Here is a 27,174-nt window from a genome sequence, read left to right on the forward strand (position 1 = left end):
CCTAGGAACCTAAGTCCCACTGAAATAAATGTGACATAGTCTCCTAACTCTTTTAGGTGCTTTTGAAATGTATTGTCTTCATGCCTTTGTTCACATTGCTCTGACAAAATGGCAGTGAACTGTACAGAGTTCCCCCGATTTTCTTGTGACTTGGTGTGACACGAAGATCCAGATTTATTGATTGTATGTCTTGGATCTGGGCAAATAATTGAGTTTTTGGTTTATTGGGAGTTCTGAAAAATTGAAGAAAAAATTTGGTTTCAGGTCAAACTGAATTTGAAAATTCTGAAAAATGTTGGCAAATTGAAAAGGAAAAACATTGTCATTTGACCTGAAACATTTTTTATTTTCAGGCATTGTCAAGGATCTAGCATTGCAAAACAACCAGGATGGCGTGGAGTGGGGAAGAGCTGTTGCCACTTCCCTTACTCTCCTGTCATTTGGGAAACCCTTGAGTTCAGTCCCCCTTGTTTGCCTAATGTGGAGAAGGCTTTTTTGTTTTGGCTGAAAATATTCAGCCAGTGCATATCAAATTTGGATATATTGTCCATACCATGAAAAAAACATTTTTTGGCAAATTTACTATTTGTCATAAAAATCTTTGCTGAGTGCTAGTATGACTAATATATTGGAAAAAGCACAATCTCAAAGGCAGCAGTGCATAGCTGAATTGATCCAGGAAGGAAAGGCATGCTTCCTTCCCTGCTCCCAGGGGTAATAATCTGCTCCTGGCCTTTGTCTATCCCCACTCTGTACCACCTCAGCTGTGCTTAGTGGCAAGATGAAAGGACATAACCAAGGCTGCAACCATTCACTGAGACTCTCTGCCAACTTACAGCAGAGTGGTCGGTTAGGGAATACACAATTTTTCTTATGCTTATACTTCCACAGTCAAGGTGCTGTGAAGCCATGAAGGGATGTGGCTGTGGAGTGTGTCTTATTTGTGATTACACCCCTGCACGCAGGCAAACAGGGCAGGCTCTGATCTGGCCCATTATTTATTTATACTCTGTAGTGACAAAGGCCTGGTCCACACTACACAGTTAAATCGATTTAAACAGCGTTAAATCGATTTAACTCTGTACCCGTCCACACTACAAGGCACTTTAAATCAGTTTTAAGGGCTCTTAAAATCGATTTCTGTACTCCTCCCCAACGAGAGGAGTAACCCTAAAATCGATATTACTATATCGATTTAGGGTTAGTGTGGATGGAAATTGAAGTTATTGGTCTCATTCCTTTAACGTAGCTACCCAGATTGCACTGCTCCGGAAATCGATGGTAGCCTAGGACCATGGACGCACACCACCGAATTAATGTGCCCTAGTGTGGATGCATAAAATCGATTTTATAATATCGGTTTTATAAAACCGGTTTTAGTAATTTCGATTTTATGCTGTAGTGTAGACGTAGCCAAAGAAGGCTATTTGCCTCACAGTCAATATGAGAACAAGGTGTCGACTCCAGAGACCTTATAATAGAGGCTTCAAAATTTTCCATTGTAACTGTTTTCGACAGAAGATGAAGTTGTGACAAAGATTTTTTTCCTAATACTATGTCTTATTTCTGTGGAAAATTTGGATTTTTCATTGACAATTAAATGCCCTCAAACCAAAATATTTGGCTAAGAAGCTAAATATTTCAACTAAACCCCCAAATATTGCAACTTAGATATCCACCAATATGTCTCTTGGAAGATGCAGTATGGTTTCCTTTCTTGTGTTCCCCATTCTCCCCTCAGGCCTGCACTCCCCAGAGAGAGTATATCTCCCAGGATGCATGGCAGCAAGGATTGCCATGATGCAGCCAATTTCCCTCATTATTCTGGAAGAGCATGGTGCATAATGGGAGATATAGTCTGACAGGTGAGGTTAGAGGTTATGCTTCCATTTACTTTTAGATGTCAGGCTTCCAGGTCAAGTGACATCTCCTGTAATCATCACAGTAGCATTTCTGAGTCAAAATACTTGTGTTGAAATATTTCGGGGGGGGATATTTTTGCCCCAAATAAAAGATTTCTGTGGAATTTTTTTTTCATATTTTGTTGTAATTTTCCACTGGTGGAGGGGGGACATTTTCTCACTAGCTCTAGCCTTCAGCCTAAATCCCATTGAAAGAAGGAGACTACACTGGAAAAAAAATAATGTTTCCCACCTGAGCACTTGAACATCATGTGCTTTTATTCTCTGCGTATTACAGCTGGGGGAAAAATTGATTTTTCTGTTTGCTGGTGATTCCAAAAAATTGAAAAAGAGTTAAGAATTGATCAGCCACAGAATTCCTTGGAGGGTTTGAAATTGATAAGTCAGGACCATGGGGCTGAAATTCAGCAGGAAGAGAATAATTTTCACCCTCTCTAAGAAAGTTATATGTAAGTTTCCTGAGCTATGCATAATCTGGATCATGTTCCCACGAGTCACATTTCAAGTCACTTCACATCTTTGTGCCTCAGTTTTCTTATCTGTAAAATGGGGCTAATGACCCTGACCTATTTTGTCAGGTGCTTTGAGATTTAATGAAGAAAAGTGCTAGATAAGAATCATGTACCCTTACTATTATTCATGGTAATTATCCTTCATGCAGTACTCCAATAGAAGGCATGCTCCTAACGTGGACTGAACCTTTTCATGGCTGATCTAGGCTGAAATGAATTGGTTATTTTTGAATGGGATATATACACATTTTAAACCTTCTGTCAACATCATAAGCAGTAATCAGAAATACTGCATCTGTGCACTGTATAGGAGTGGATTGTGTATCTTTTTATGAAACCCCATTTAATTTTTCCCTTTAAATCTTCTCTAATATTCCCTTAGTGCTGATTCTGTCAGTCCACTGTAGTTTAGAGGTGAACAAGGAACACAAGATAACATGAGAGCATGGTCCAGCAAAGCAGAGATTGAGAGCTGAAAGAGATTGAGGATTGGATTCTGTTCTCTGTCGTGCTGGTGTCTCACCTTGTGTCCCTGGGCAAGTCACTTAACTTCTCTGTGCTTCCTTTTCCCCAACTGCAAAATGAAGATATGTGCCTATTGCAAAGGACTTTGAGATTTGGGTTATTTTATCAAATGTACACAGATTTTAACATAGGGATGGCCACCTGAGGGTGCTATAACCTCAGCATTCAGGGGAAAGGTACTGCTACAGCTGTGGATTTTTTAAAATACTAGAGATTAAATATATGTGTAACGCTCTGTATCTTGGGGAAATACCCTACACCCTCATGCGCATTCTTATGAAATGATTGTGTGGTATCCAGTGCAAAGTTTGTCATATCGAGTGTCTTCAGAAGGCTCATAATGTATCGAGCATTGTTGTTATAATGATGTTATAGTAATCTTATAGGTTGTAATTTTATGTATATAATTATGAGGCTGAAATGTGTCCTCATGGCTTAAAACAAGCCCAGGCAAAAACTCTTCAAGAGCAGAGGGACAGTTCACACCTCATCAGGCATGTATGAGATAAACCCAGCCCAACCTCACAGGAACAAAGGACACTGGGGCTTATGCAGCAACAAGAGGATCTGTTGGACTCTCGAATGAGTCACCCCTCTTCCTTTGGTCAGTTTGGGACTGTGATGAGGTAATGCTCATCTGACTCTGAAGTTGGGGGGCGGGGTGCAAAGCCAAAAGGGAAGAAAGAACATGATAAAAGGGAGAGACGTTTGCCATGCTCTTCCTCTCTCTTCCACCTCTATTTACAGACATCACCATCAAGTGACTGAAGTGCTGATCAAAGGGGAGAGCTGACTGAAAGCCAACCAATCAGCCTGTAGTGAGAAGCATCTAAGTTTGTAAGGGCATTGAAAGTGTTAAGATCAGCTTAGAATGCGTTTTGCTTTTATTTCATTTGACCAAATCTGACTTCTTGTGCTTTGACTTATAATCACATAAAATCTACCTTTGTAGTTAACAAATGTGTTTGTTTATTCTACCTGAAGCAGTGCGTTTAGTTTGAAGCATGTCAGAGACTCCCCTTGGGATAACAAGCCTGGTACGTATCCATTTCTTTGTTAAATTGACGAACTCATGTAAGTTTGCAGCATCCAGTGGGCATAACTGGACACTGCAAGATGGAGATTCTTAGGGCTGTATCTGGGACCGGAGATATTGGCTAATGCCATTTGGTTGCACAATCCAAGGAGCAGCTTACATACCAGAGTCTGTCCGTGAACAGCCTAGGAGTGGGGGTTCTCATAGCAGAGCAGAGTAAGGCAGGCTCCCAGAGTCCAGGATTGGGATGACCTAGCAGATAACAGTCCAGATAACACCAGGAGAACATCACAACATGGCACCGAGAAGTTGTCCTGCACTCCATGATGGTTGTCACCTCCTCTGTTTTCTTGGTCTGGTCCTTCAGCCCTGTTCTTTCAGTTTCTAGTCCTGTGTTTCTCTGATTTGGGCCTTGTCCACTTGGATTTTTGTATATTTCCACATTCTATATTACTTAACTTTACTCCAGTCAGCTTTTAACACATCAAACATTTGTGTGTGGGGGTGGTGGTGGTTATGTAACCTGTACACTACACATGCCCAAGCTTCAATTTACACAATTTTTATTGCTGTTTGGACAGTTTCTATGTCATTCTGTCCCATGTCAATCCACCCTTTGGTTTTTCCCAGTAAAAAGGGCTTCTTTTTAGTACAGGTTTGTGCAATTTACCTCAGAACTTCCAGAAGAACATGTCACCTTCGTTCTTTCAGCAGTAATATCATTTTAAGAAAAGCTATATAGGAGAAGAATTTACAGAACAACACACATGCCATCAAGGCTTTAGCCTAAGTTAGGTGTTACCTCATCTAAACTCACTCACTAACCATAATTATATATTATTAAATTATGACTAAGCTTTTAATCTAACCATTTAGAATAGCAGTGAGTTTTTTAACCCTCTATGGAGTTTTACCAGCATCAAGGTGCCTTACAGTGGTATATCATCTTATTCCTGTTCCTGCAGTGAGACTTTTTAACCCTTTACAGGTAGAGCAATTAGAGAACAGCTATTAAGAGGGATTTCATAGCTACTGGCTGGCTGGTGTTGAGATAATTAAAAGTAAGAAATACAAAATGGAGTCTGTGACATGTGACTTCAGGATTCAATCCTTGTTTACCTCAGGGGCACTGACTCAGAGCTAGCCCTAACTGGTTAGAACTGGATTTTCCCACCTTTGAGCTCCGGACTTTCCATCTGTTTTCCCTCCCAAATCCCTGAAAGTTCTGTTACCTTCGATTTACCTCAGATATGTTTGGTGTGGCAATTTGGAATATTCCACTTTTTCCTGCCTTTAGATCAATAAAGGACTGATTCCTGTGCAAATGAGGCTGCTTTCCATCTGAGCGGCACCATCTCATGGCGGTTCCAACCATATCAATGAGAGTGACATCTATCCTGAAGACACCGGAGAAGACCTTCAACACCTAACTTATTCTGCTTTTCTATCTCCAGAGGGCTTCTCTTCCACGGAGATCACCATTCATCCGTTGGACTCTTCAGAATTCCTCCTTGACGGCTTTCCACTAGCCCAATAGTACAAGTCCTGAGCATCGCCAGCACACACAACCCAGCACCTAGACTGGGTAGGATGGTTGTTATAGGGTATTTGGCCAAGGGAGGGATTTATCTGAATCTGGGTTTCATGCCCCACTGAAGTCACTGTTACTATTGCTATTGTCATTGATTCTAGTGCTGTTTGCATTTGTGGTTTTCTTCCCCTTCCCTATTAATTGTATTTTTATCCTTAATATGTATCTCTTTGTTTTTTCCTTACTTACTTGTCTCCTCTTCATTTTACACCACACTATACCTAAGGTATTGGTCCACTGGGTGATCAGATACCAGACTGTGTCGTATCTGCACTTCTGAGCAAAAGGGGTATCCATTTTCTTTCCCTCTACCACACCTCATTTATTTTAAGGGTTACCTTTTTCCCCCTTTAAGGCAACACTGGTTGTCCATAAAAGGGAGCTAACCCCTCCTCCCCTTCATCACACTCCTGTTTGAAACCACAGTAAATGAAAGTGAACTATGGACATTTTAGAGTGCAGCAGCAGGGTCTATCCACATGGCCATTTAGTGTGCAGCAGGCTAGTGCAAGGTAAATTTATACCCCAGGGGCTGTAGAGACAAACCCTAAGTATCTTCCAAGGGAATGAAGGGGGAAGTGAGAGTCCATGGGTTGGAGCAAAGGGAGCCATGTGATGTTTGGAAAGGAGGTGAAGGTCACAACAAAGGGGAAAGGGGTGGAGCAGATGGAGAGGAGACAAGAAAGGGCAACAACTGAGAAACACCAGGGGAAAAAGCAGAGTGAAGGGAAAGCCATTGTGAAAGACTGTGGGGAAAGCTATACCAAGAGATAGGAAAGGAGAAGTGCAATGAGGAAAAACACATCATCACATTACAGGATTTGATTTTTATTTGTAGACAGTTTAATGGTGAAATTTTACAAAAGATAACTGGGATTTTACCTTCACCACTCATACACACAGTGAGCCAGATCCTCAGAGGGTTTAAATCTATATACCTCAGTTGACTCCAGCGGAGCAATGCTGATTTACACCAGCTATGGATCTGGCCTTTTTGACTGCAGATGAGTGGCACAGATTTGTTTATGCCAACTGCAGCTGTGGCCCATCGACTCCAGTGGAGCTATGCCACTTTAGACCACCTGGTGTCTGGCCTTATTGATTCCAGCGAAGCTATAGTCTGTTACCAGCTGTAAATCTGCCCCAGCGACTGCCCAATTAATGGAGCTAAGGCTTCTTTGCACCAGCTTGGGATCTGGACTGTTGATGCAGATGGAGCTACCGTAATTTACTCCAACCATGGATTTAGTTCATACATTCTCTTGGATGAACCAAGATTTGAACATATATTTCCTAAATCCAGAATGAATGCTTAATAGAGCCAACCATCCTTCCTTACATTACACATAGGCTACATGTCTAGCCTTGTTTACTTTGTGAAACCTGCTAGGGTCAAAGCACAACTGAAAGCATCACCCTGTGAATCCTCTAAATTATAATCTGTGAAGACATATTTTCCTGCTTAGCACTTTCCTGAAGGTGTCCTTCACCTTCTTGTTCCTCAGGGGGGTTCATCATGGGGATCACAATGGTGTAAAACAGAGAGAGACCAGCTTGTCTTGCTCCACCGCATCCATTCCCCCTGGCTGCACATACATGAAAGTCAGTGTCCCATAGTACAGCACAATGGCTGTCAGGTGGGAGGAACAGGTGTGCGAGTCTGAAGAGTGCACCAAATCAGAACTAAACCTGTTCCAAATGGCCCCTATGCTAACCAGCATTGAGAAAAGAGTTTACATCAAGGTGCCGCCTCTATTGGCCATTATGGAGGCTGCCCCCATCAACTTTTTTATAGCAAGGAATGGCATAGGTTATATGGATTTAAACAACATGCTGCTGTACCTATGTTGCAAGATTGTAAAAGGAGACGGAACTGAACATGCCGAGGACGCTGAGGTGGGCCTGGTGAATTACCCCTTGGCCTCTATTTTCAGTCAGTTCGATGTCACACTGGGAAACTGCCTTGTAAGCCAAAGCAAAAACTGTTACCCTTACAGGGCCTTTATAGAATCTGTGCTCAATTCCAGCGACGACACCCTAGCCATGCAATTTTCTGCTGGCCTGTTTTACAAAGACACTGTCAGACAACATGAAGAAAAGAAGTTGGATGGTGGGAATCTAGAGTTTGTGAGCTGGGCGAAGCTGATGGCTCTGAGCAGGACGGTAGAGCTGGTGGGTCATCTACACAGCGACCTGTTTTTTCAGGAAAAATTTTTGTTGACCAGAGTGGATGTGAAAATTAAACTTTCGAGCAGTAAAGACGCCTTCTGTTTAATGGGAGATGCAGCCAAAGGCTTTAAACTATGGATTATATCAGTGTCCCTTTTTGTGAAGAAAGTATGGGTGGCCCTGGGCATCTGTTTGGGAATGAATGTGATTAGCATTCTTGCTGGCAGCAGGCTCATTAACCCAGAGAACCTGTTCTTGGGACAGTTACCCAAAATGCTTGCCCTAGGGTTTGTGGATAATGATGCCTTTAGTGGAAGTTATGCTAAAAACCCCTTTCATTTTAAACATTACGATATTAACTTTGTGGCCTTGTATGTGGATGGTGAACAGATACCAACCAAGCCTCTGCAACCAGACTTTGAGGCTGGACACTTTGTGAGAGAGTAAATGAATCTAGTACAGACGGCTGGTAAACACATGAAAGATTGTTCTTTGTTAATTGACCGTGAGGAGTTTGCACAGGGTTACACCTTATTTGCCTTTGACCTGTCTCCTGACCAGGAATGAGCTGAGTCCTCACCAATGTCGAATAGAGGGGAATGATCATGTCCCTCAATCTGCTGGAAATGCCCCTACTTATACAGCCCAAAATGCCATTAGCAGTCTTGGCAACAAGGGCACACTGTTGACTTATATCCAGCTTCTCGTCCACTGTAACCTCTAGGTCCCTTTCTGCGGAACTGCTGCCTAGCCATTTGGTCCCTAGTCTGCAGCTGTGCATGGGATTCTTCCATCCTAAATGTAGGACTCTGCATTTGTCCTTGTTGAGGTTTCTTTTGGCCCAATCCTCTAATTTGTCTGCGTCCCTCTGTATCTGCCACTCCTCCCAGTTTAGTGTCATCTGCAAACTTGCTGAGAGTGCAGTCCACTCCATCCTCCAAATCATTAATGAAGATATTGAACAAAACCAGTCCCAGGACCGACCCTTGGGGCACTCTGCTTGATACTGGCTGCCAACTAGACATGGAGCCATTGATCACTACCCATAGAGCCCGATGATCTAGCCAACTTTCTATCCACTTATGAAGCCCCCTCAAATGATGTGTAAAGAAAAGGCAATGCCAAGCCACTTTTATGAGGTGGGGAAACACACCTACTGGGAAGGGGAGGCATCGGGATATGCCCCCGCTAATGCCCATGTGTTTACCAATACCTCTGCATGTGTTTGGAGGGCCACCTATCCCAGGATGCCCCTTAATTTGCTGTAAAATATCAGGCACAGCATTTCTCAGTGCATTGGTCGACTGTTATGCAAAGTATGGTTAATATCTGTAACTATGTTGTGTTTAAGTTTTCATGTTTTCCTGCCTTTAACACATACCTAGGAACAACTGACTGTATTCCAGACAGAGGCCTCCTCCTCCTTTAAGGTGTTGCAGCTCATATTTAATTTGGAGAAAGCAAAGAGCACAAGTGACTTCTAACCATCCACACCCATGAGGAAAATAAATTCTAAGTGTGCTCCAAAACATTAATCCATGGAGGGGAGAAAAATAAACCCACAGCATTTTATTTTAATTGGTGCTAGGGGACACGTCACAAAGAAAGCCCCAAAGTTGCAAACCTGATATAATACACACATCGGCCTTCGACACATGTCATTGCCATGGAGCCAATGAGGAAATGATGCCTTTCTACCAGAAGTAGGTTCACCGATTCTGGGTGTCTCCTGCTTCAGAATATAGACTCCATTTCTTTAAAATCTACTTCTTTTCCTAACAGAGGAGGAAATCCCCTCCGTGTCAGAGCCAGGTCTATGGTCCCATTTGTGTCCCATTTTGTTGTGCTTAAGTGTTGTATAGGTCTGGGGTGGATTAGGGCTGGCTGACAATTTTCTATTTAGACTTTTTTCAATCAGAAATTTAATTTTTGATTAAACAAAATATTTTGCAGAAAGTGTCTGTAGAATACACCATGTTCTAAGAGCATTTTTTTTCCTCCCCTAGAATCCTCATGATGAGAGAGCAAGACAGAAATGCAATGAGAGAAAGACAGACGGATTAATGGATTTAGATCTATCCTGAGCCATGAAAATACCCCTTCTCAATCTCATTCTGATTTCCTTCTTTTGATCTGATAGACAAATTGGAGAGATTTCCAAGAAAAGCATCAACAACAAAGACGATCAATGAGAAAAGTTAAAAGAACTAATACGTCTGGTTGAGGTTAGGAATAATGAATGTGTGAAGAGGAGACACAATGGCAGTGAGCAAATATTGTAAGGGTTTAGGCAAATATTTGTCTCAGTAGAAAGGAATTTTTTTTAGTGCAATGCATAGGCATGGTATTGCTAGGTGTAAGGGGATGAAAATGAAAAAGGAAGATCTAGGCTGAATCTTCATGTCAGAGAGGTCTATCAGGCTGTGGAATTCCCTCTCAAGGAAAGTGGTTGACACTGCATTGCATGGGGTATTTTAAAATTACACTGGAGATCAATTCTGCACTAGCCTCAGAGAGATGGACTGGAAGCCCTAACAGCTCTTAGGCACTTGTGACATCTGTGATGCTATTGTATCTCAGTAAATAATACAAACAGTGAAGAAATGGCTGATGGAAACCTCACCACCGTGACAGAGTTTATTTTTCTGGGGCTAACAGATCATCCAGAGCTGCAAGTCCCACTCTTCTCATTGTTCCTAGTGATCTATCTTATCACCCTGATTGGGAATCTTGGGATGATCATATTAATCAGGAGTGATCCCCAACTTCACACCCCCATGTACTTCTTCCTCATTAACTTGTCTCTAGTTGATTTCTGCTACTCCTCTGTCATCACCCCCAAGTTGCTGGTGGGCTTCTTAGCTGGGAACAAAGTCATTTCTTTCAATGGCTGTGCAACCCAATTCTTTTTCTTTAGCTCATTTGTTGGTATTGAGTGCCTCTTGCTGGCTGTGATGGCATATGACAGGTATGTGGCAATCTGTAACCCATTGCTCTATACAGTCATCATGTCCCACAGAGTCTGTGTCCTGCTGGTGGCTGGTTCCTTTCTAGCTGGGTTTGTCAACTCGATGATACACACCATCAGTATGTTTCAGTTACCCTTCTGTGCCTCCAACATCATCAACCACTTTTTCTGTGATGTCCCTCCTCTGCTGAAGCTCTCCTGTGCCAGTACCTTCATCAATGAGGTGGTGATCTTTGCCTTCGCCAGCTTAATTGAAATCAGCTGCCTCCTCGCCATCCTTATCTCCTACGTGTACATCCTCTCTGCCATCCTGAGGATCCACTCCACCGAGGGCAGGCACAAAGTCTTCTCCACCTGTGCCTCGCACCTGACGGCCGTCACTGTCTTCTTTGGGACAACTCTCTTCATGTATCTGCGACCCAGCTCCAGCTCCTCCATGAACCAAGACAAAGTGGTCTCTGTGTTCTACACAGTGGTGATCCCCATGCTGAACCCCCTGATCTACAGCCTAAGGAACAAAGAGGTGAAGGACGCCCTGAGGAGAGGGTTTGGGAGGAAAATCTTTAATTAGGGAAAGACTTTGAAACATGCTTCACCAAGAACTAAGGCATTGGGACTGATGCAAGTTAGTGATATGCTGTACTAGTAGACTGGAGTGGTGGGTTCTACGGCTTTAGGGTAGTTTGTCTATTTAGTGCTGGTATACATTAAATGGATATGCACAACAGATGTGCGATGTGTGCTGTAAGCCAGACGGTGCTGCTGGCAGATTATTCATCTCTCAATGTGTTGTGTTTGAGAGTGTGCCACATGTATCTTGGTTATAAGTATGTTGTTGTGTTTGTGGATGCAGTGTTTATCTGGTTGTCTATATTAGCATGGGTGTGGTAATCAGTGTGTGTCTCTGGCATGTTTGTGTCTATGGCTGTCTGCTCTGTGTGTGGAGTGTTGTGGGGGCATTTGTATGTTTGTGTCTGTGGGTGTACATGTTTGTGAGTACATATCAAGGTAACTGTGTGTGTTTATGGTATGTTGTGCCTATTGCTGTATGATGCATGTAGTGAGCCTATGGGTGTTTCTATTAATGTGATTGTGTGCATAGGTAAATAAATGTGTCTTTGTCTATATGGGTCTATATTAAATGTAGTCAGTGGGATGTTAGTAAATGTGTGTTTGTATATATGAGTGTGTGTTTGCAAATGAGTGTCTCTGGATATGAGTGTGTTTGTGGTGCATTTGTGCCTGTGCATGTATGTTTTGTGTGATGAGTGTTGTGGCAGCATGTGTCCTTGTGAATATGAGTGTGTCACTGTGAGTGCATTTGGATATGTGTAGGAGCTAAGGTGCATTTTTGACAGAGTTGATTTCTGAGTGTGTATGTGGTGAGTTCTGTGAATCTGGGTTAGATGCTGTCTCCTTTTCCTCTGCAGCAGTATCAATCCCACTCCCGTTTCATGTTGCTGCAGTGGCATTATGAACCCTAGTCTGATTGCTATTGTAGTATTCATTGTATCACATAAACTCTAGTTTGATCTATAAACAAGAAGACGAAAATCCAAAATCAGATAGAAGATGGCATTTAAAAAAATGATGTTTATTCTAATACTTAAAACTCATGCTCTGGATTCTGTAATGTGGATTAGGTTCTGCGGCTTGCAGCAGGTCAGACTACATGATCATGATGGTCCCTTCTGGCCTTAAAGTCTATGAGTTTATATCTGCAGAGCTAGATTGCTATGAAAAATTATTTGAATGCTGACGTGTACTGAAGCAAACATGAAGACACATAGGAGCTGATCTGACGTCCACTGAAGTCAGTGGAAAGACTCCTATTAGATTCAGTGACCTTTGATTGAAGCCAGTAAGAAGCAATTGCAGGGAATTCCTGATTATATAAAGGTGTTGGAGGAAACTTGAAACCTTCTATGGAAATCAGAGTTCTGGTTAATCGAGAGAAGGTAACTCTTTGCTCTCAGCTTTAGGGAATGCCAACTAGTTATAGATTGTCTAACTTTAAAGCATAGTTTTGCTCTAAAAATGGATTCTATTTATTTTAGTTTTACTGTGGTATTGCATGCTTCATGTCCCAAATTCACAAAGGTACTTAGGTGCTGAAAGGCTGTGTTGCTATGTTTACCTTTTAGTCACCTAGAAAACCAGAGAAACAGACGTTAATTCACAAAGCCTGAGTTAGGTGCTTAGGCTCCTAAACAATGAATGGGGAGAAGCAGATGCCTAAGACTAGGATCCACAAAAGCCAGCACACTAGGTAGCCAATGGAAGATGACCCTCAGGGAGACAGGTGCCTCAGTCCAGGCTCTAGGGAAGTGCCTAGCTCTCCTTGTGATCCACAGTTGGGAACCACTCTCCTGGAGACAGGAAACGTAGCCACCTAAGAAGCTTCTTCTGAGAATGAGTTAGGCAGGTGGTATCCACCTTATAGTTTTTTAGCCCAGGAATTAGAGTACTCACCTGGATGTGGGAGACCCAGGTTCAGTTAATCTATCTGCTTGATAGGAAGAAAGGATTTGAACAGGAGTCTCCTACTTCTCAGGAGTGCTCTAACCACTGTGCAATGAGATGCTCTGATGTAGGACTGCCTCAGTTTCCCCTGTTGAAGTTGTTTCACTTTGGTTAAATAATTAAAGCATGATTGGACCAGGAGAACTCATACAAAAAGTGGAAACTAGGTCAAATTACAGAGGATGAATATAAAAAAACCAACCCATGCATGTAAGGACAAAATATCTCCACATCTTAGATTTTAAAGTGCTGTTAAAACTTGGCTGGAGGACAGAGTTACAGAAGGTGGAGACCACCACATGGTTGGAGCAACTGTCAACAGAGAGCTCCAGGAGAGAAGAGAGTCTGCAATGCCCTATATGAACACTAAGTGAGTGATCTCCTTCACACCCTTCCTCCCCAGCTTTCATGATTTTCTCTTGGAGCAGCTCCTAAAAGCCCAAGAATTCTAAGAAACTCCACTGAAGTGGCTGGAGTTACATTGGCACGAACTCTAAGTAAACGAACAGGAATGATATCTTGTAATAATTATCCCTTATATGGACAAACTATTTATGTAGTATAAAAAAAAGACTCTGCAAATGGGACTCAGAAGATATGGGTCCAATACCCAGCTCTGCTCAAGGTACCTGTGTGATCTAGGACAAGTCACTGAAAGTAAACTTTTCAAAAGCACCTCAGTAGCGTAGGACCCTAAGATACATTTTTGAAAGTGAACATCAATAGACTTAGGTACAAAAGTTCCTAAATCACTTTTGGAAATAGGACTTAGCTTCCCAAGCCACTGAGGTGCTTTTGAAAAATTGACCATTAATCTTTTTGTGCTTTAATTCCCCAACAGCAAATAAAGATAATTGTGTTCTCTTTTCCTTTGTCCACCTTGTATGTTTAGAATCCTCTTCCACCTAAGCCAGTCTTTTGTCCTGTGTTTGTACATCAGCCAACACAAAGGGACTTCTTAGCACTATTGTATTGTAAATAAACAATAATAATGAAACATGAATACTTAGTTTTATTGGGTCCTTAATGAGAGAGCAAGGGCTGCTGTATATTTGATACACTGAGAATATCTGGATCTATATCTCCATTGAATCAAATCCAGATAATGCTGTAAAATTAATTACTCAGTGTCCTTATGAAATTGGGTAGCTCATGGGTTTAAGGCTGTGGCTTAACCCTTACATGACCAATATGATGTTGGGATGGGAGAAGAAACCTTGCCTTTCCTCTGTAGACCCAGATGCCATTATCAATTACTTTTAAAACTCAGTACTGGAAGGCTGTAATACGCTGAGCATGGGGTGCATGGTGGGACCACCTAAAAACTTGAACTAGTAGAAATAATCCCACAGAGTAACAGGATACCTCGACTACAACTGATTCTTCTCAATCAGTTGTAGTCAAGGTGTCCTGTTAACCTGGGCAATTACTTCCATTAGTTTGAAATTTTAGGGACAGGTACGATCATCTAGTCTCCCCTTCTGCAGGAGTTAGGACATAGAATATAACCTCGTGGTTCTGGTTGCAAGATCAATACTTGCAGTTCAACTGGAATTTAACTACTAAACACACCCTATCTTGATTTAAAACTCCATGGGATGTAGTATCTGTCACATCCATCTGGAAGGCTATTCAATGGTTATTTTCTATCACTGCTCCTAGTTTGAACCTCAATTCAAGAATGAATTTGTCTAGCTTCACTGCTATACATTGGATCTTGTTATGCCTCTGTCCACTAGTTAAAGGAACAACTGGTGTCAGAGATAATCTTCTTGCAAAGGTATTTATAGATACTTTTTTATTTACAAGCAATGCCAGCAAAAATTGCTCAGTTACTCAACTTTAGTGCATATCTTTTCAGCATTCTGTAAAAATTATGAGCTAGCCAAGTGACTAGCTAAGGTTTGCATACAGCTTTGGAAATGCTAAAGCACGAGAAGCCTAAACCAAAGTCTGTTAAAGTCCTTTGGGTGTCATTCCATTGACTTCAAAGGCATTTGGATCAGTCTCTGTAACTGCAATTTTAAAATACCCTTTATAATTATTAACTATTGTGAAATGCAATTAATTTATTAATTATACTATTGTAGAGATAAAATATAAACTTGAATGACAAATATCACAGTCTAAATGAGATATTTCTAATTGTTATGAAATAAAGTTTTCATGTTAGTCTTATTTCAGATTTTGTAAATTAAACTGTGTTAATTTTTTTTTCTGAATGGGAAATCTCCAGAAAGCATCCCAAAACCCTACTCACTGCAGAAAGAGCTGTTAGTATTAAAGAAGGGAGAAACTTTCTCTTTGGGTTAGTATTCAATCAATTGCAATCATTACAAATTATATTAGCAATGAATGGAGTACTATTGTAGGAAGGTAAGCAGTGTGCAATGGTATGTTAACAACTATGATATCTGAACTTGCTCTGATCAGAATTAGATGATACTTCAAACATCAACAACTGGCTCCCATTGGTTCTACAACTCTTATTAACACCCACAGTAGCACAGGTTGGAACAGTAAACAGGTTTAGTTCAAAAACATTGGACAGATGCCACCTCCCCATCCCAGTGGCACTTTTGTGGCAGGGGCTTTGTATTCAAAGGCTCTCATTGACTTTAGCATCTCTTCTGGATGAGAATAGCTACACAAGAGGGCAATGTTATTGCATCTCAAATCCTTGCACCTACCCGTGCAAATGAAGCAGCTTTCCCTCTCTCACTCCAAAGGATTCAAGCTTGTCTGGTGCTGGAGGCCTTACTTAATCCCTATCCTTTTGAGAACGTTTTGTGAAGCATCTCACAGCTTGGCACCTGACAAAGTCTCTGGACAAGCCATTAACTCCCAGCTCCACAGGGGAACAAAGGAAGAAACTATAATAGTGTTTGAAGTTATTATGCTACAGGGCCACCAGTGAGTGAAAGTTCAGACTGAAACTCTGTCAGTGAAATTGCTGGCAATCAACACCTTTGAAATGTTTGAAGGTTCAACACCAAAACATGCAAGACTAGTGCCTGGAAGATCTGCATGAAATGACAAACTCATGATCATCCAAGTTAATGTTGTGTGTCTGAAGTTAGTTAACTACAGTTGGTTATTCTGGTCCCCAAATGTAAGGAATATTGAGTAAAACCAAGGCATATAAAATGAAAGTGGGGATCTGAGACCAGTCCAGACAAGGATATCTGGATAACCTTCAATTCCTTTTTATTCCATTAAATCTTAGGGACCAAGGTTCTGTGTGTCTCTCATCTGTTCCAAACTCCTATGCCATTACAGTGTGCAGTTCTGGTCTCCCATTTTCAAGAAGGAGGAATTCACACTGGAATAGCTGCAAAGTAGGACTACTAGGATGATCAGGAAAATAGAGAGTCTTCTTTCATGACTAAAAGAGCTTGTCTTGTGTAGCCTAGAAAAATGAAGGCCAAGAAAGGAATCTGATTGCCCTCTATAAATACATCAGGGAAGTAAATAGGAAGGAAGGAAAAGAGCTATTGGATAACATCGGCACAAGAATAAAGAGAGATAATTTGGCCCTGATTACTTTTAGGCTGAACATTAGATGGTTTCTAACCACTAGAGAAGTGGGGTTCTGGAACAGCCTCACAATAGGAGTAATGGGGCAAACAACTAGTTTTAATATGGAGCCTGATAAGTGTGTAAATGAGGTTTTATGACAGCATGACAGATTGGACTCGATGACCCAGGAGGTCCCCGTCCTTTGTTCTATGTAGCGCTGAAGAATTTCTGTGTGCAGTAGGAAGTTTGGATGGTGGATGTGTGTGGATGGGAGTTAGATAATGCATGAAGGTATTTGTACAGTTAGTTAAGGGACTAGCACTTAGAAGTCTCTTGTTACAAGGAGCAGGTGGGAACCTCTAGTGCGATCTGATCAAGACAATAATAAAGTAGTTGGCATTCTGATCCGCGCAAAGGCCCTATGTTATGACCATGGAGTTTACAAGTGACATGAAGCAGGTCCTACTATATATCTCATGGCATTGGAAAATGATCAGAAAATATTATACCACCATGGTCAGCCTTGTATGACAGGATTTTTGGAAAGGGTTGAGGGTGTGCTTCCCAGAATGATGAAGAGATGGAAAGGAGCTTTTATTGTAGGTGACAGGCCAGCACAGTTCCTTTTTTATTATACTTTTAATGCTGCTGGGTTTTGATGTTGGATTATGTTTTAGGGAGCCTAGAGATTTTCTGTTATTATTTAAGTCCAAATACACAAATTGTCTGAATCAGCACCAATAGAGAGAAGTGACCAAATGGTGGTGCTGGTTTTATTAGGCCTCTCAGCTGGTTTAGGTACAATTGACTTAGCCTCCTCCTGCAGTTAACATTTAACCTTTCCCAGAACGCCAGCTGACAAGCTGAACCTTCTGCTTTACCTCATGTTGCAGCAGGTGATAGGTGTAGCATATAACACACACCAGGCACTTTGCACAGGTTCTAAGACAATTGCTCTTCCTTTACTAGCATGAAAAATACACAGATCTATAACAAATCATAAACCCTACACACCTTCCCCTCTCCTATTTTCCTCACCGTCCCAGACTTTCTTTGGGCTGGCATCTGGGTCATCTACAGTCATCCAGAATCCATCTGTTGTGGTGCATGGCTTAGACTGACTGGCTAAGTGGCATTTCTGCAGAAAAGGACCTGGTGATTACAGTGGACAAGAAGCTGGATATGAATCAGCAGTGTGTCCTTGTTGCCAAGAAGGCTAAAGACATACTGGGCTGCATGACTAGGAACATTGCCAGCAGATTAAGGCAAGTAATTATTCTTCTCTATTTGGCACTGGTGAGGCCACATCTGGAGTATTGCGTCCAGTTTTGGCCCCCCTCACTAAAGAAAGGATGTGGAAAAATTGGAGCGAGTCCAGCGGAGGGCAATGACAATTATTAGGGGGCTGGAGCACATGACGTATGTGGAGAGGCTGAGGGAACTGGGATTTAAGTGAGGGAGGATTTGATATCAGCCTTCATCTACCTAAAGGGGAGTTCCAAAGTGGATGGAACTGTTCTCTAGGCTGTTCTCAGTGGTGGCAGATGACAGAACAAGGAGCAATGGTCTCAAGTTGCAGTAGGGGAGGTTTAGGTTGGATATTAGGAAACACTATTGCACTAGGAGCGGGGTGAAGCACTGGAATGGGTTACCTAGGGAGGTGGTGGAACCTCCATCCTTAGAGGTTTTTAAGGCTCAGCTTGACAAAACCCTGTCTGGGATGATTAGTTGGGGTTGGTTCTGCTTTGAGCAGAGGGTTGGACTAGATGGCCTCCTGAGGTCTCTTCCAACCCTGATATTCTATGATCTTAGGGCTATATTAATGTGTTTCAATGCTATGTTTGCTTGGCTTTCCCTCTCTGCTTCTGTCCCTGTGTCTCTCTGTTTCTGCTATGTCTATCCCTCACACAAAGACACACATCTGAGCCATCACAATACCTACTTGTTAGAATTCCTGGGGAGCCCTGGATGTACCTTTGCCTTGGAGATCATTATTGTTTCTTATATTTAAACTGAAGGAAGGGTGTCCAGGTAAACTCATTGTTTTAGGAGGTTTTGACCTAATCAACACGGTGGTATGACATAATATGTCAAAAGTTGACTATGTTATATTATATAAATTAGTAATTAGTATTTGTTTTTGACATTTTTATTGTAATTACTGTCAAGTTTAATATTAGGTTTGATAATTGGCCCTTTCCTATTACCAATTGATATAATATAAAACCATTAAAATAAAAGAAATAGAAAAATAAAATGTAACTGTATTCTTTCATTTTATTTGTATATATAATAAAATATAGATTACAAAAAATAAGGTAAAATCAATGTGATATTAAAGTAAAAAATAACATTGTAGCAGGGTGCTTACCCGCTCTTGCCCTTGGGGGCTTAAAACAGCCCAGGAGAAGGCTGTGCCTGGGGCAAGAAGGGCTTAAAAGCTGCAGCTCTAAAAGCTGGACTGATTGGGGAAGCATCCGCAGCTGGGCCACACCCTAATCAGGCCACAGCTGGCCTGTATAAAAAGGCCAGGGAAGGCAGGAGCAAACCATTTTCATCTGCCTTTAGAGGGAGAAGGGCCTGGCTGCTGGGGAGTGTACCTAGGTGCCAAAGTGGAGTAGGGCTGGAGGGAGGCAAGAGGAGCTGGGGAGCTCTGGCCTAGAGTAAGGCCAGCTGGGTACTGGGGTTGCAAAAGGGCAGCCCATGGGTAGGCAGAGGCAGCAGGTCCAAACCCCTTTGCCTGTGATGAGTGGCTGATACTGCAGTCTGCCCCAGTGAACAGGGGCTAGATGGAGACTGGGTAGTAGCCAAAACTGAGGCAAAGTGGGGATAGTGGGTTGGGGGTTCCCCAGGGAGGGAAGACCCAGATTGGTGGGGTACTGCCAGGGGGCAGCACCCCCAGTTAAAAGGGCACCAGGGTCCAGGGAGGGACATGGGGGGCCAAGAGGACAGGCAGATCACTGGCCTGCAGAGGGTGCTCTTGGCTGGAAGTGAACTAATTCCTGAGGACGACCAGCAGGAGGCGCCACAGGGGTGTGTCTGCACGTCAACAAACATTTAGGAAAGAGCAGCTCAGGGAACCAGCCAACCAAGGAGCTTGGCAGTTTGGGGAGCTGAGGGGCCAGGCAGCCTGCCTAACCACCAGTGGGGCAGCAGCAAGGGAACCAGCAAGCCAACTCTACCTGGCTTACTGAGCCCCCTGGCCACACAGAGAGTCTGCTTCTTCTCCCAGTAGCTGGAGGAGCAAGTAACCCAGACAGCTGTGGAGCCTAAAGGACCACTCAACTGGGAAACCAGGCACCTCACCCACCCAGCATGCACGCAGCCAAAGATCTGGCCAGCTAGGCAGCCTGCCTACCTCATTGCCAGTTCCCATGGAAAGTGTTGATTTTGTCCAATCAGCATTTTCTGACTGAGAACTGTTCTGCATGGAAAATTTACAAGCAGCTCTCCAGTGAAACCATGCTACCACAGTTGCCTCTTTGTCCCCCTCTAGTTATTACTCCATGTATACCTGTGTATGAGTCTACTGCTGCCTCCAACTTGGGATGTTGATAGGGGGGAAACAATGTTTTGCAAAAGAAAATTGGGGTCTTGACAATTTTTTCCCTCAAAAGTGTCTGTTCTCAGTGGAAATTTTCAAATTTTATTTTAAAAAAAATCACTCGGCATATCCTGACATAGCACTTCCTGGGAGTTGTAGTCAATTCCCTTATATCCCCATTCTCCTTTACGTACAGATATCCTCAGCTGGACTACATCTCCCATGACACCGCAGGCCAAGGACCCCCAAAATGAAACTCGTTCTCCTCACCATGAGATATGACTATGGTGCATCATGGGAGATATGCCAAGATATTTGATATTCATTCCAAATTTTCATGAAGGTTAGAAACTTCCTTAAAAATAGAAACCAAGATTCTGATGTAATCATTGCACGACTCCAGGAGCTAGGGACTAAGACAGCTCTACGGTGCCATCCAGTCCTTTACCAAGCAATGAGTGTCTGGTACTTGAATAATTTAGCTTTTTCCTCCTACTTTGTTTATCACTCTGATGTGGTTAGAGCAGCCATACCTGGTGGAGCATATGGGAACTGCTGAACATATTTCAAAATCCCTAACATCCCCCTGGATTTGCCCTTTTGGACCCAGCTTCATGAGGGGAATTGCTTGTAAACTCCAGTTCTGAAAGAAAATCAAAAAACCTGCTCATGCAGGAGATGACTTGTGCCTGGACAAACTCTTGAATCTTCTGGGAATAGTTCATTGTCAGTCTGTGGCATAGAATCATAGAAGATTAGGGTTGGAAGAGATCTCAGGAGGTCTGAAATGCAAACTAGAGAGAGCATTTTGCTAGCTATCCATGGTCTCCATCACCATCATACCTAACCACCTTACCACAGTTTAAATTTTCACAGTGTATTTCCTGGAGTGCTTCTGCCCTATGGGGGGTGCCAGGACATGAAGCTTCTGCCCCATCGGTCTTCATAGCTGAGGATGTGAGTGAGATCCCCAAACCTAAGCCATTCTTTTTAGGTGACAAATCTGAGGAACTGTCCCAGACTGAGGTGCCATTAGAGGAGGTTCTTTAAAAAATTGATAAAATAAACTGTAATAAGTCACGAGGACTAGATCACATTCACCCAAGAGTTCTGAAAGAACTCAAATGTGAAATTGCAGAACTACTAACTGTAGTCTGTAGCCTATCACTTAAATTAGGTTCTGTACCAAATGACTGGAGGATAGCTAATGTGATGCCAATTTTTAAGAAGGGTTCCAGAGGTGATCCTGGCAATTACAGGCAGGTAAGCCTGACTTCAGTACTAGGCAAACTGGTTGAAACCATAATAAAGAACAAAATTGTCAGACACATAGATGAACATAATTTGTTGAGGAAGAGTCAACATGGTTTTTGTAAATGGAAATCATGCCTCAGCAATCTACTAGAATTCTTTGAAGGGGTCAGCAAGCATGTGGACAAGGAGGATCCAGTGGATATGGTGTACTTAGATTTTCAGAAAACCTTTGACAAAGTCCCTTACCAAAGGCTCTTAAGCAAAGTAAGCTGTCATGGGATAAGAGGGAAGGTCCTCTCATGGATTGGTAACCAGTTAAAAGATAGGAAACAAAGGATAGGAATAAATGGTCAGTTTTCAGAATGGAGAAAGATAAATCATGATGTCCACCAGGGGTCTGTACTGGGTCCAGTCCTATTTAACATATTCATAAATGATCTGGAAAAAGGGGTAAACAGTGAAGTGACAAAATTTGCAGATGGTTGAAAACTTCTCACGATAGTTAAATCCCATGCAGACTGCGAAGAGCTACAAAAGGATCTCTCAAAACTGGGTGACTGGACAAGGAAATGATAGATGATATTCAATGTGAATAAATGCAAAGCAATGCACAATGGAAAACATAATCCCAACTATACATATAAAATAAAGGGGTTAAATTAGCTGTTATAACTCAAGAAAGAGATCTTTGAGTCATTGTGGATAGTTCTCTGAAAACATCCACTCAATGTGCAGCAGCAGTTAAAAAAGCAGACAGAACATTGGGAATCATTAAGAAAGGGATAGATAATGAGACAGAAAATATCATATTGCCTCTATGTAAATCAATGGTACTCCCACATCTTGAATACTGCATGCAGATGTGGTCGCCCCATCTCAAAAAAGATATATTGGAATTGGAAAAGGTTCAGAAAAGGGCAACAACAATGACTGGGGTATGGAATGGCTTCTGTTTGAGGAGAGATTAATAAGGTTGGGACTTTTCAGCCTGGAAAAGAGACAACTAAAGGGGGATATGATTGAGGTCTATAAATCATGAGTGGTGTGGGGAAAGTAAATAAGGAAGTGTTATTTACTTCTTCTCATAACACAAGAACTAGGGATCACCAAATTAATAGGCAGCAAGTTTAAAACAAATAAAAGGAAGTATTTCTTCACACAGTGCACAGTCAGCTTGTGGAACTCTTTGCCAGAGGATGTTGTGAAGGCCAAGGCTATAAAAGGGTTCAAGAAAGAACTGGATAAGTTCATGGAGGATTGGTCTATCAATGGATACTAGCCAGGATGGGCAGAGATAATGTCCCTACCCTCTGTTTGCCAGAAGCTGGGAATGGGCAACAGGGATTGTATCACTTGATGATTACCTGTTCTGTTCATTCCCTCTGAAGCACCTGGCATTGGCCACGGTTAGAAGACAGGATACTGGGCTAAATACTGGGCTACACTGGCCTTTAGTCTGACCCAATATGGCTGTTCTTATGTTCTTCAGAAAGACACACAGTGGTCTCATGACTGGGTCCAAAGCACCATTATCAGATGCAAATCTGAAAAGTTTCCAGGGCTTGACCCCAGAATGTTTTAGAATCTACATTTCACAGTTGAGTCTTTCACCACTAACACCAGTTCCCCAACCCACCCATAAGCATCTGAATAAGAATCCAATAAAAAAGCTAAAATGGATGTAACATCATAGCCAGTGGTCTGTGACAAGGCCTTCAGCAAACCTAAGTTAACTAAGCCTGTTTTTAGTTATCCTTCAAGTCCTTGTGATTTCCCATGTCCGTCTAGAAGCCCCAAGATGCCTAGTAAATGTGCCTGAATCCTGACTGGCAGCATCCTTTGTGAGTTTGTTTTCCCTTCTTATGTTGGAATGGAAGTATCTTAGCCATAACCTTCTCCACGGATATAAATATTTTTATTCAGAAAGGAGGAACAGTACATACAATTAAACCATTAAAAAACATAAATGTACATAATCTGAGCCACATTCTCATTCTTTTGAAAGACAGAGGAGAATTGTGATTGCTTCTGAAGAGCCATCTGAGACACAGGGCTCATTCCCAGAAGGTTTCAGAACAAATAAAACACTCCAGTAGCATCTCATCTGTACACCAAATTCCCTTGGTCTTTGAAGAATTGTTTTCCAGTAGTTCTGGTAAGATGTAAGGCCCAGAGCACAAAGAAAGGAAAATAGATGGCTTAAATTCTTTTTTTTTATTATTGAGGGAAGATGGGAGAGAATTTAAGGGAGTAGGGCATGTAAAGTGAAGAGAAAAGACAAGAAAAGCAATAGAACTTTCCTGGATCTAGACCAGTATGTCATAAAGAGGGTGGGGACTAATTACTCTCAGTAAAGCTGCTGAGGTCACAAAAAGGGGCTTAAGCTGCAGCAGAGGAAGTTCAGAATCAGGAACTGATTTTTGCAACTCAGGCACCAGAATGAAATGTCAAGGTTGATGACGCAATTACCCTGGCTGGAGATCTACGTATTTGCTGTGACTGGAGCTGGGAGAAAATTTGAAGGCAAATAGTTTATCCCCAAAGAGCTTCACCTGGGAAACAGTTTTTTTGCACAGCCAGCAAACAATGCATGTGTGCATCTTATTAACAACCTCCACCTGCTGGGGGTGCAGTAGGCTAAGTTCTCAATTCTCACACTGGAGCAGGGATGTAAACTCAGCACTTCCCTCACCACCATGAGCAGTCTGGCTGCCAGACTATAGGCTATTCTGGAATAGATGGCTCTCCATCTCTCTTGCTGAAGTTATTCTATAGTGTATAAATACTTTAGTATTCATCTGGTGGAAAAGAGAGCACACAATCAGCTCTGAAACCTAGTGATTACGACACTCACCGAGGAAGCAGCTGATGTGGCTTAAGGCCCCCTTTCTCTGAGTCAGAGAAGAGATTTGAAATAACATCTTCTGCTGGCTAGATGAGTCCTTTAATCACCAGGCTCTAGGGACATTCTCTCTGTCCTACTCTTTATTTGTACTCAGTAGAACAACTTCAGCAGGACAGTCTGAGAGCAACTCACCCCACATTGGCCTATAGCCTACTGGTCTAGCACCTCACAAAGGAAAAAGAAGAACTGAATTCAAGCCCCTATTCCAGAGTAGGGGATGTCTCTTGAATCCCAGATACAGATGAAACCATGCTGGGCAATAGGTTACAAAGGGAAGCATGGTTACACTCATGTCTAGGGTGACCAGATGTCCCGATTTTGAAGGGACAGTCCTGATTTTTGGGTCTTTTTCTTATATAGGCTCCTATTACCCCCCACTCCCTGTCCCAATTTTTCACACTTGCTGTCTGGTCACCCTTATGTGCACCTCCTCTGATTTGCTGACAGATTCTGGACATTTTCTAAACCAATCTGATAATTTCTTTTCCTCATTTTTTTGGTTTGCTGGCTGAATTGAAAACTTAGTTATTTTCCCAGCTCTAGTGTTGTGACAGCCCATCTATCTGATGTTCAGAGGGCAGTGACACTGAATTTCCCAAGCTGTTTGGATCCACCAACACCAGGTCAGAAAACAAGAATTCTTGTTTGGCAAAATATTTCACAGTTTGAAATGTGCTTCCATTCTGATACACTATGAAAAGGCGTGTGTGTGTGTGTGCGTGTGTGTGTGTGTGTGTGTGAGAGAGAGAGAGAGAGAGCAAAAGAGAGAAAAACATTTGGGAGAGAACATGGTGGGGGTTGGGTGAGATTTAACCAATTTTTGAATAATTTTTTTTCTGTTTTTTCTCCTTTCATGGTGTCACTGCAGAGTAGAGTTAAGGCTTATTGGGTGGCTTAACTCTCCATACCTTGACATGTTTGGATTTAAGTCTTACATTTTCCGGGATTTCTCTTATTTTGGGATAATCACACCATCCTTCTAATTTATTTTACTGATACATATTCTGAAATTTAACTCCATCTTAACATACGTTTCCCTGGGAATTTTGTTGATGGTTGTTTGTTTTTGTTTTATTTTACTTTTATACTTGAGCACTAAAACACAATGATAATGTTACCATGTGATATTTCTGATGATTTAAAGAGAGATATTTTTAAATTTTCTTTTAGAGACAGATTCATTGCTACTCTCTGACTACTCTGGAAAAGCACATAGCATCTGGAGTGTACCCTCATTTTCCCCTTCCTTCCTCCCCTCCACATTCTTTTACACAGCACACACCCTAAATTCCCATGCCTCCTGCACTTCTCTACATTCTACTGCACACAGCTCCAATTTTTCTTTCCATCCTGTACCCTGCATTCTTTTCATTTACTTCAATGGAGCTTTGAATCAGGCACTATTGTTTCTCACAGTAGGATGTGTTGGTGGAGCAGAAGATTATTTCTAGGAATGGAAATGATATGAATGATCTGTCAGGCAACGTGAACAATATCAGTCATGTGGCGTCTCAGGTGTATGAATGTGTTTATGGAAGCTGTGATCTGGCATGTCTCATCCTATTGTGTAAGAAATGTGTATTCATTTGTGGTGAGTATTTCTGCAGTATATATTAGTGTCACATTGATAGTGGCTGTGTTCCTCGAGTATAATTGTATGTAAATATATGTACATGTATTTCTTGTAGAAAAACTCTTTTTTAAAATAATTCACTCATGATTTCATATGACTATTGTTTCATGTAAATCTGTTGTGCTAATAGCAAGCAGTACATCACTTAACAGTGCAGATGATTAACCATGGGAACTAACTACCAAAGTAATTGGGGATTCTCCACCATTTATGTCTTCAGATCTGAATGCCTTAATCAAAAACAAATTAGGCTCAGTACAGGAGTAACTGAGTGAATTTTTATGGCCTGTGTTATACATGATGTCAGACGGCTCTAATAGTCCTTTCTTGACTTAAAATTGATGAATCTAGATGCATAAGGACTATATTTATTTATTTTGATTTGTCCTACAATAAAAGATGGCCCATCCAATGTTCTGGGTTCCCTTGACAATATTTTAAATGTACACTATTGTCAGGGTAAAGAATAGAACACAAACATACCTATAAAACAATTAATTAAAATCCTAACAAAACCCTTTACAGAGACCCAAACCATGGCTTCTGACTCCTACATATTGTTCATCTTCGAGCAAGGGAGCTGAGACAGGCATTCCATCATGTCCTGAAGGTGATCTGAGACCAGGAAGAGGAAGTGAGGAAATAGTTATTGTGTTTGGATTGCTTAAGAGCAGGAGCGGGGGTGGGGGTGGACATTAAACATTAACTTTTTCTAAAGCCAAGTTTTGCTTTGGAGGGGCTGTTTCTAATTAGCCCTTTGTTTGAAAGCCACATTCCCGATGTGATTGTTTGTAAAGGTCTGGTGGCATGTATACTCTGCATAAAAATGTGTGTTCTTGCCATGAGTTAGCTAACCTGCATTAACTAACTCAAGTGAAAATAGCAGTGAGGATATGGCAACTGGATTTTAACTTGGGTTAGCACCTTGCTTTAAATCCCAGGCTTCCCTGTAGGCTTTAACTCAAGCTGCTAAACCAAATTAGAGCTGAGTTGTCACATTTTCGCTGCTATTTTAACCCTAGTTAAGAATACACCTTTTTTGCAGTGCCAACATACCCAGAGAATGTGTGTTC

At 41.8% G+C, this 27,174-nt stretch overlaps 1 protein-coding gene across 2 annotated transcripts; it reads left to right on the plus strand.

Moving 5' to 3' along the window:
* Positions 1–8,028: 8,028 nt before the first annotated feature.
* On the plus strand, positions 8,029–11,294 carry LOC127051705 (olfactory receptor 1020-like). 2 transcript variants are annotated; one of them, XM_050954370.1, is made up of 2 exons: positions 8,029–8,071; positions 10,357–11,294. In XM_050954370.1, exons 1-2 carry the CDS (start codon positions 8,029–8,031, stop codon positions 11,292–11,294), a joined length of 981 nt encoding a protein of 326 aa, XP_050810327.1. The 2 variants fall into 2 exon arrangements, with proteins under 2 accessions (XP_050810327.1, XP_050810328.1); XM_050954371.1 differs by lacking the exon at positions 8,029–8,071 and having other exon boundaries at positions 10,356–11,294.
* Positions 11,295–27,174: the final 15,880 nt, after the last annotated feature.

Source organism: Gopherus flavomarginatus, chromosome 5 (assembly GCF_025201925.1).
Source record: "Gopherus flavomarginatus isolate rGopFla2 chromosome 5, rGopFla2.mat.asm, whole genome shotgun sequence".
In the NCBI taxonomy this organism is placed as follows: Eukaryota; Metazoa; Chordata; order Testudines; family Testudinidae; genus Gopherus; species Gopherus flavomarginatus.

Coding starts and splice junctions, on each gene's coding strand:
- LOC127051705 (XM_050954370.1), top strand. CDS start 8,029: ATGCTTGCCCTAGGGTTTGTGGATAATGATGCCTTTAGTGGAA. Junction 8,072..10,356: donor TAATGATGCCTTTAGTGGAA/GTTATGCTAAAA, acceptor CAAACAGTGAAG/AAATGGCTGATGGAAACCTC.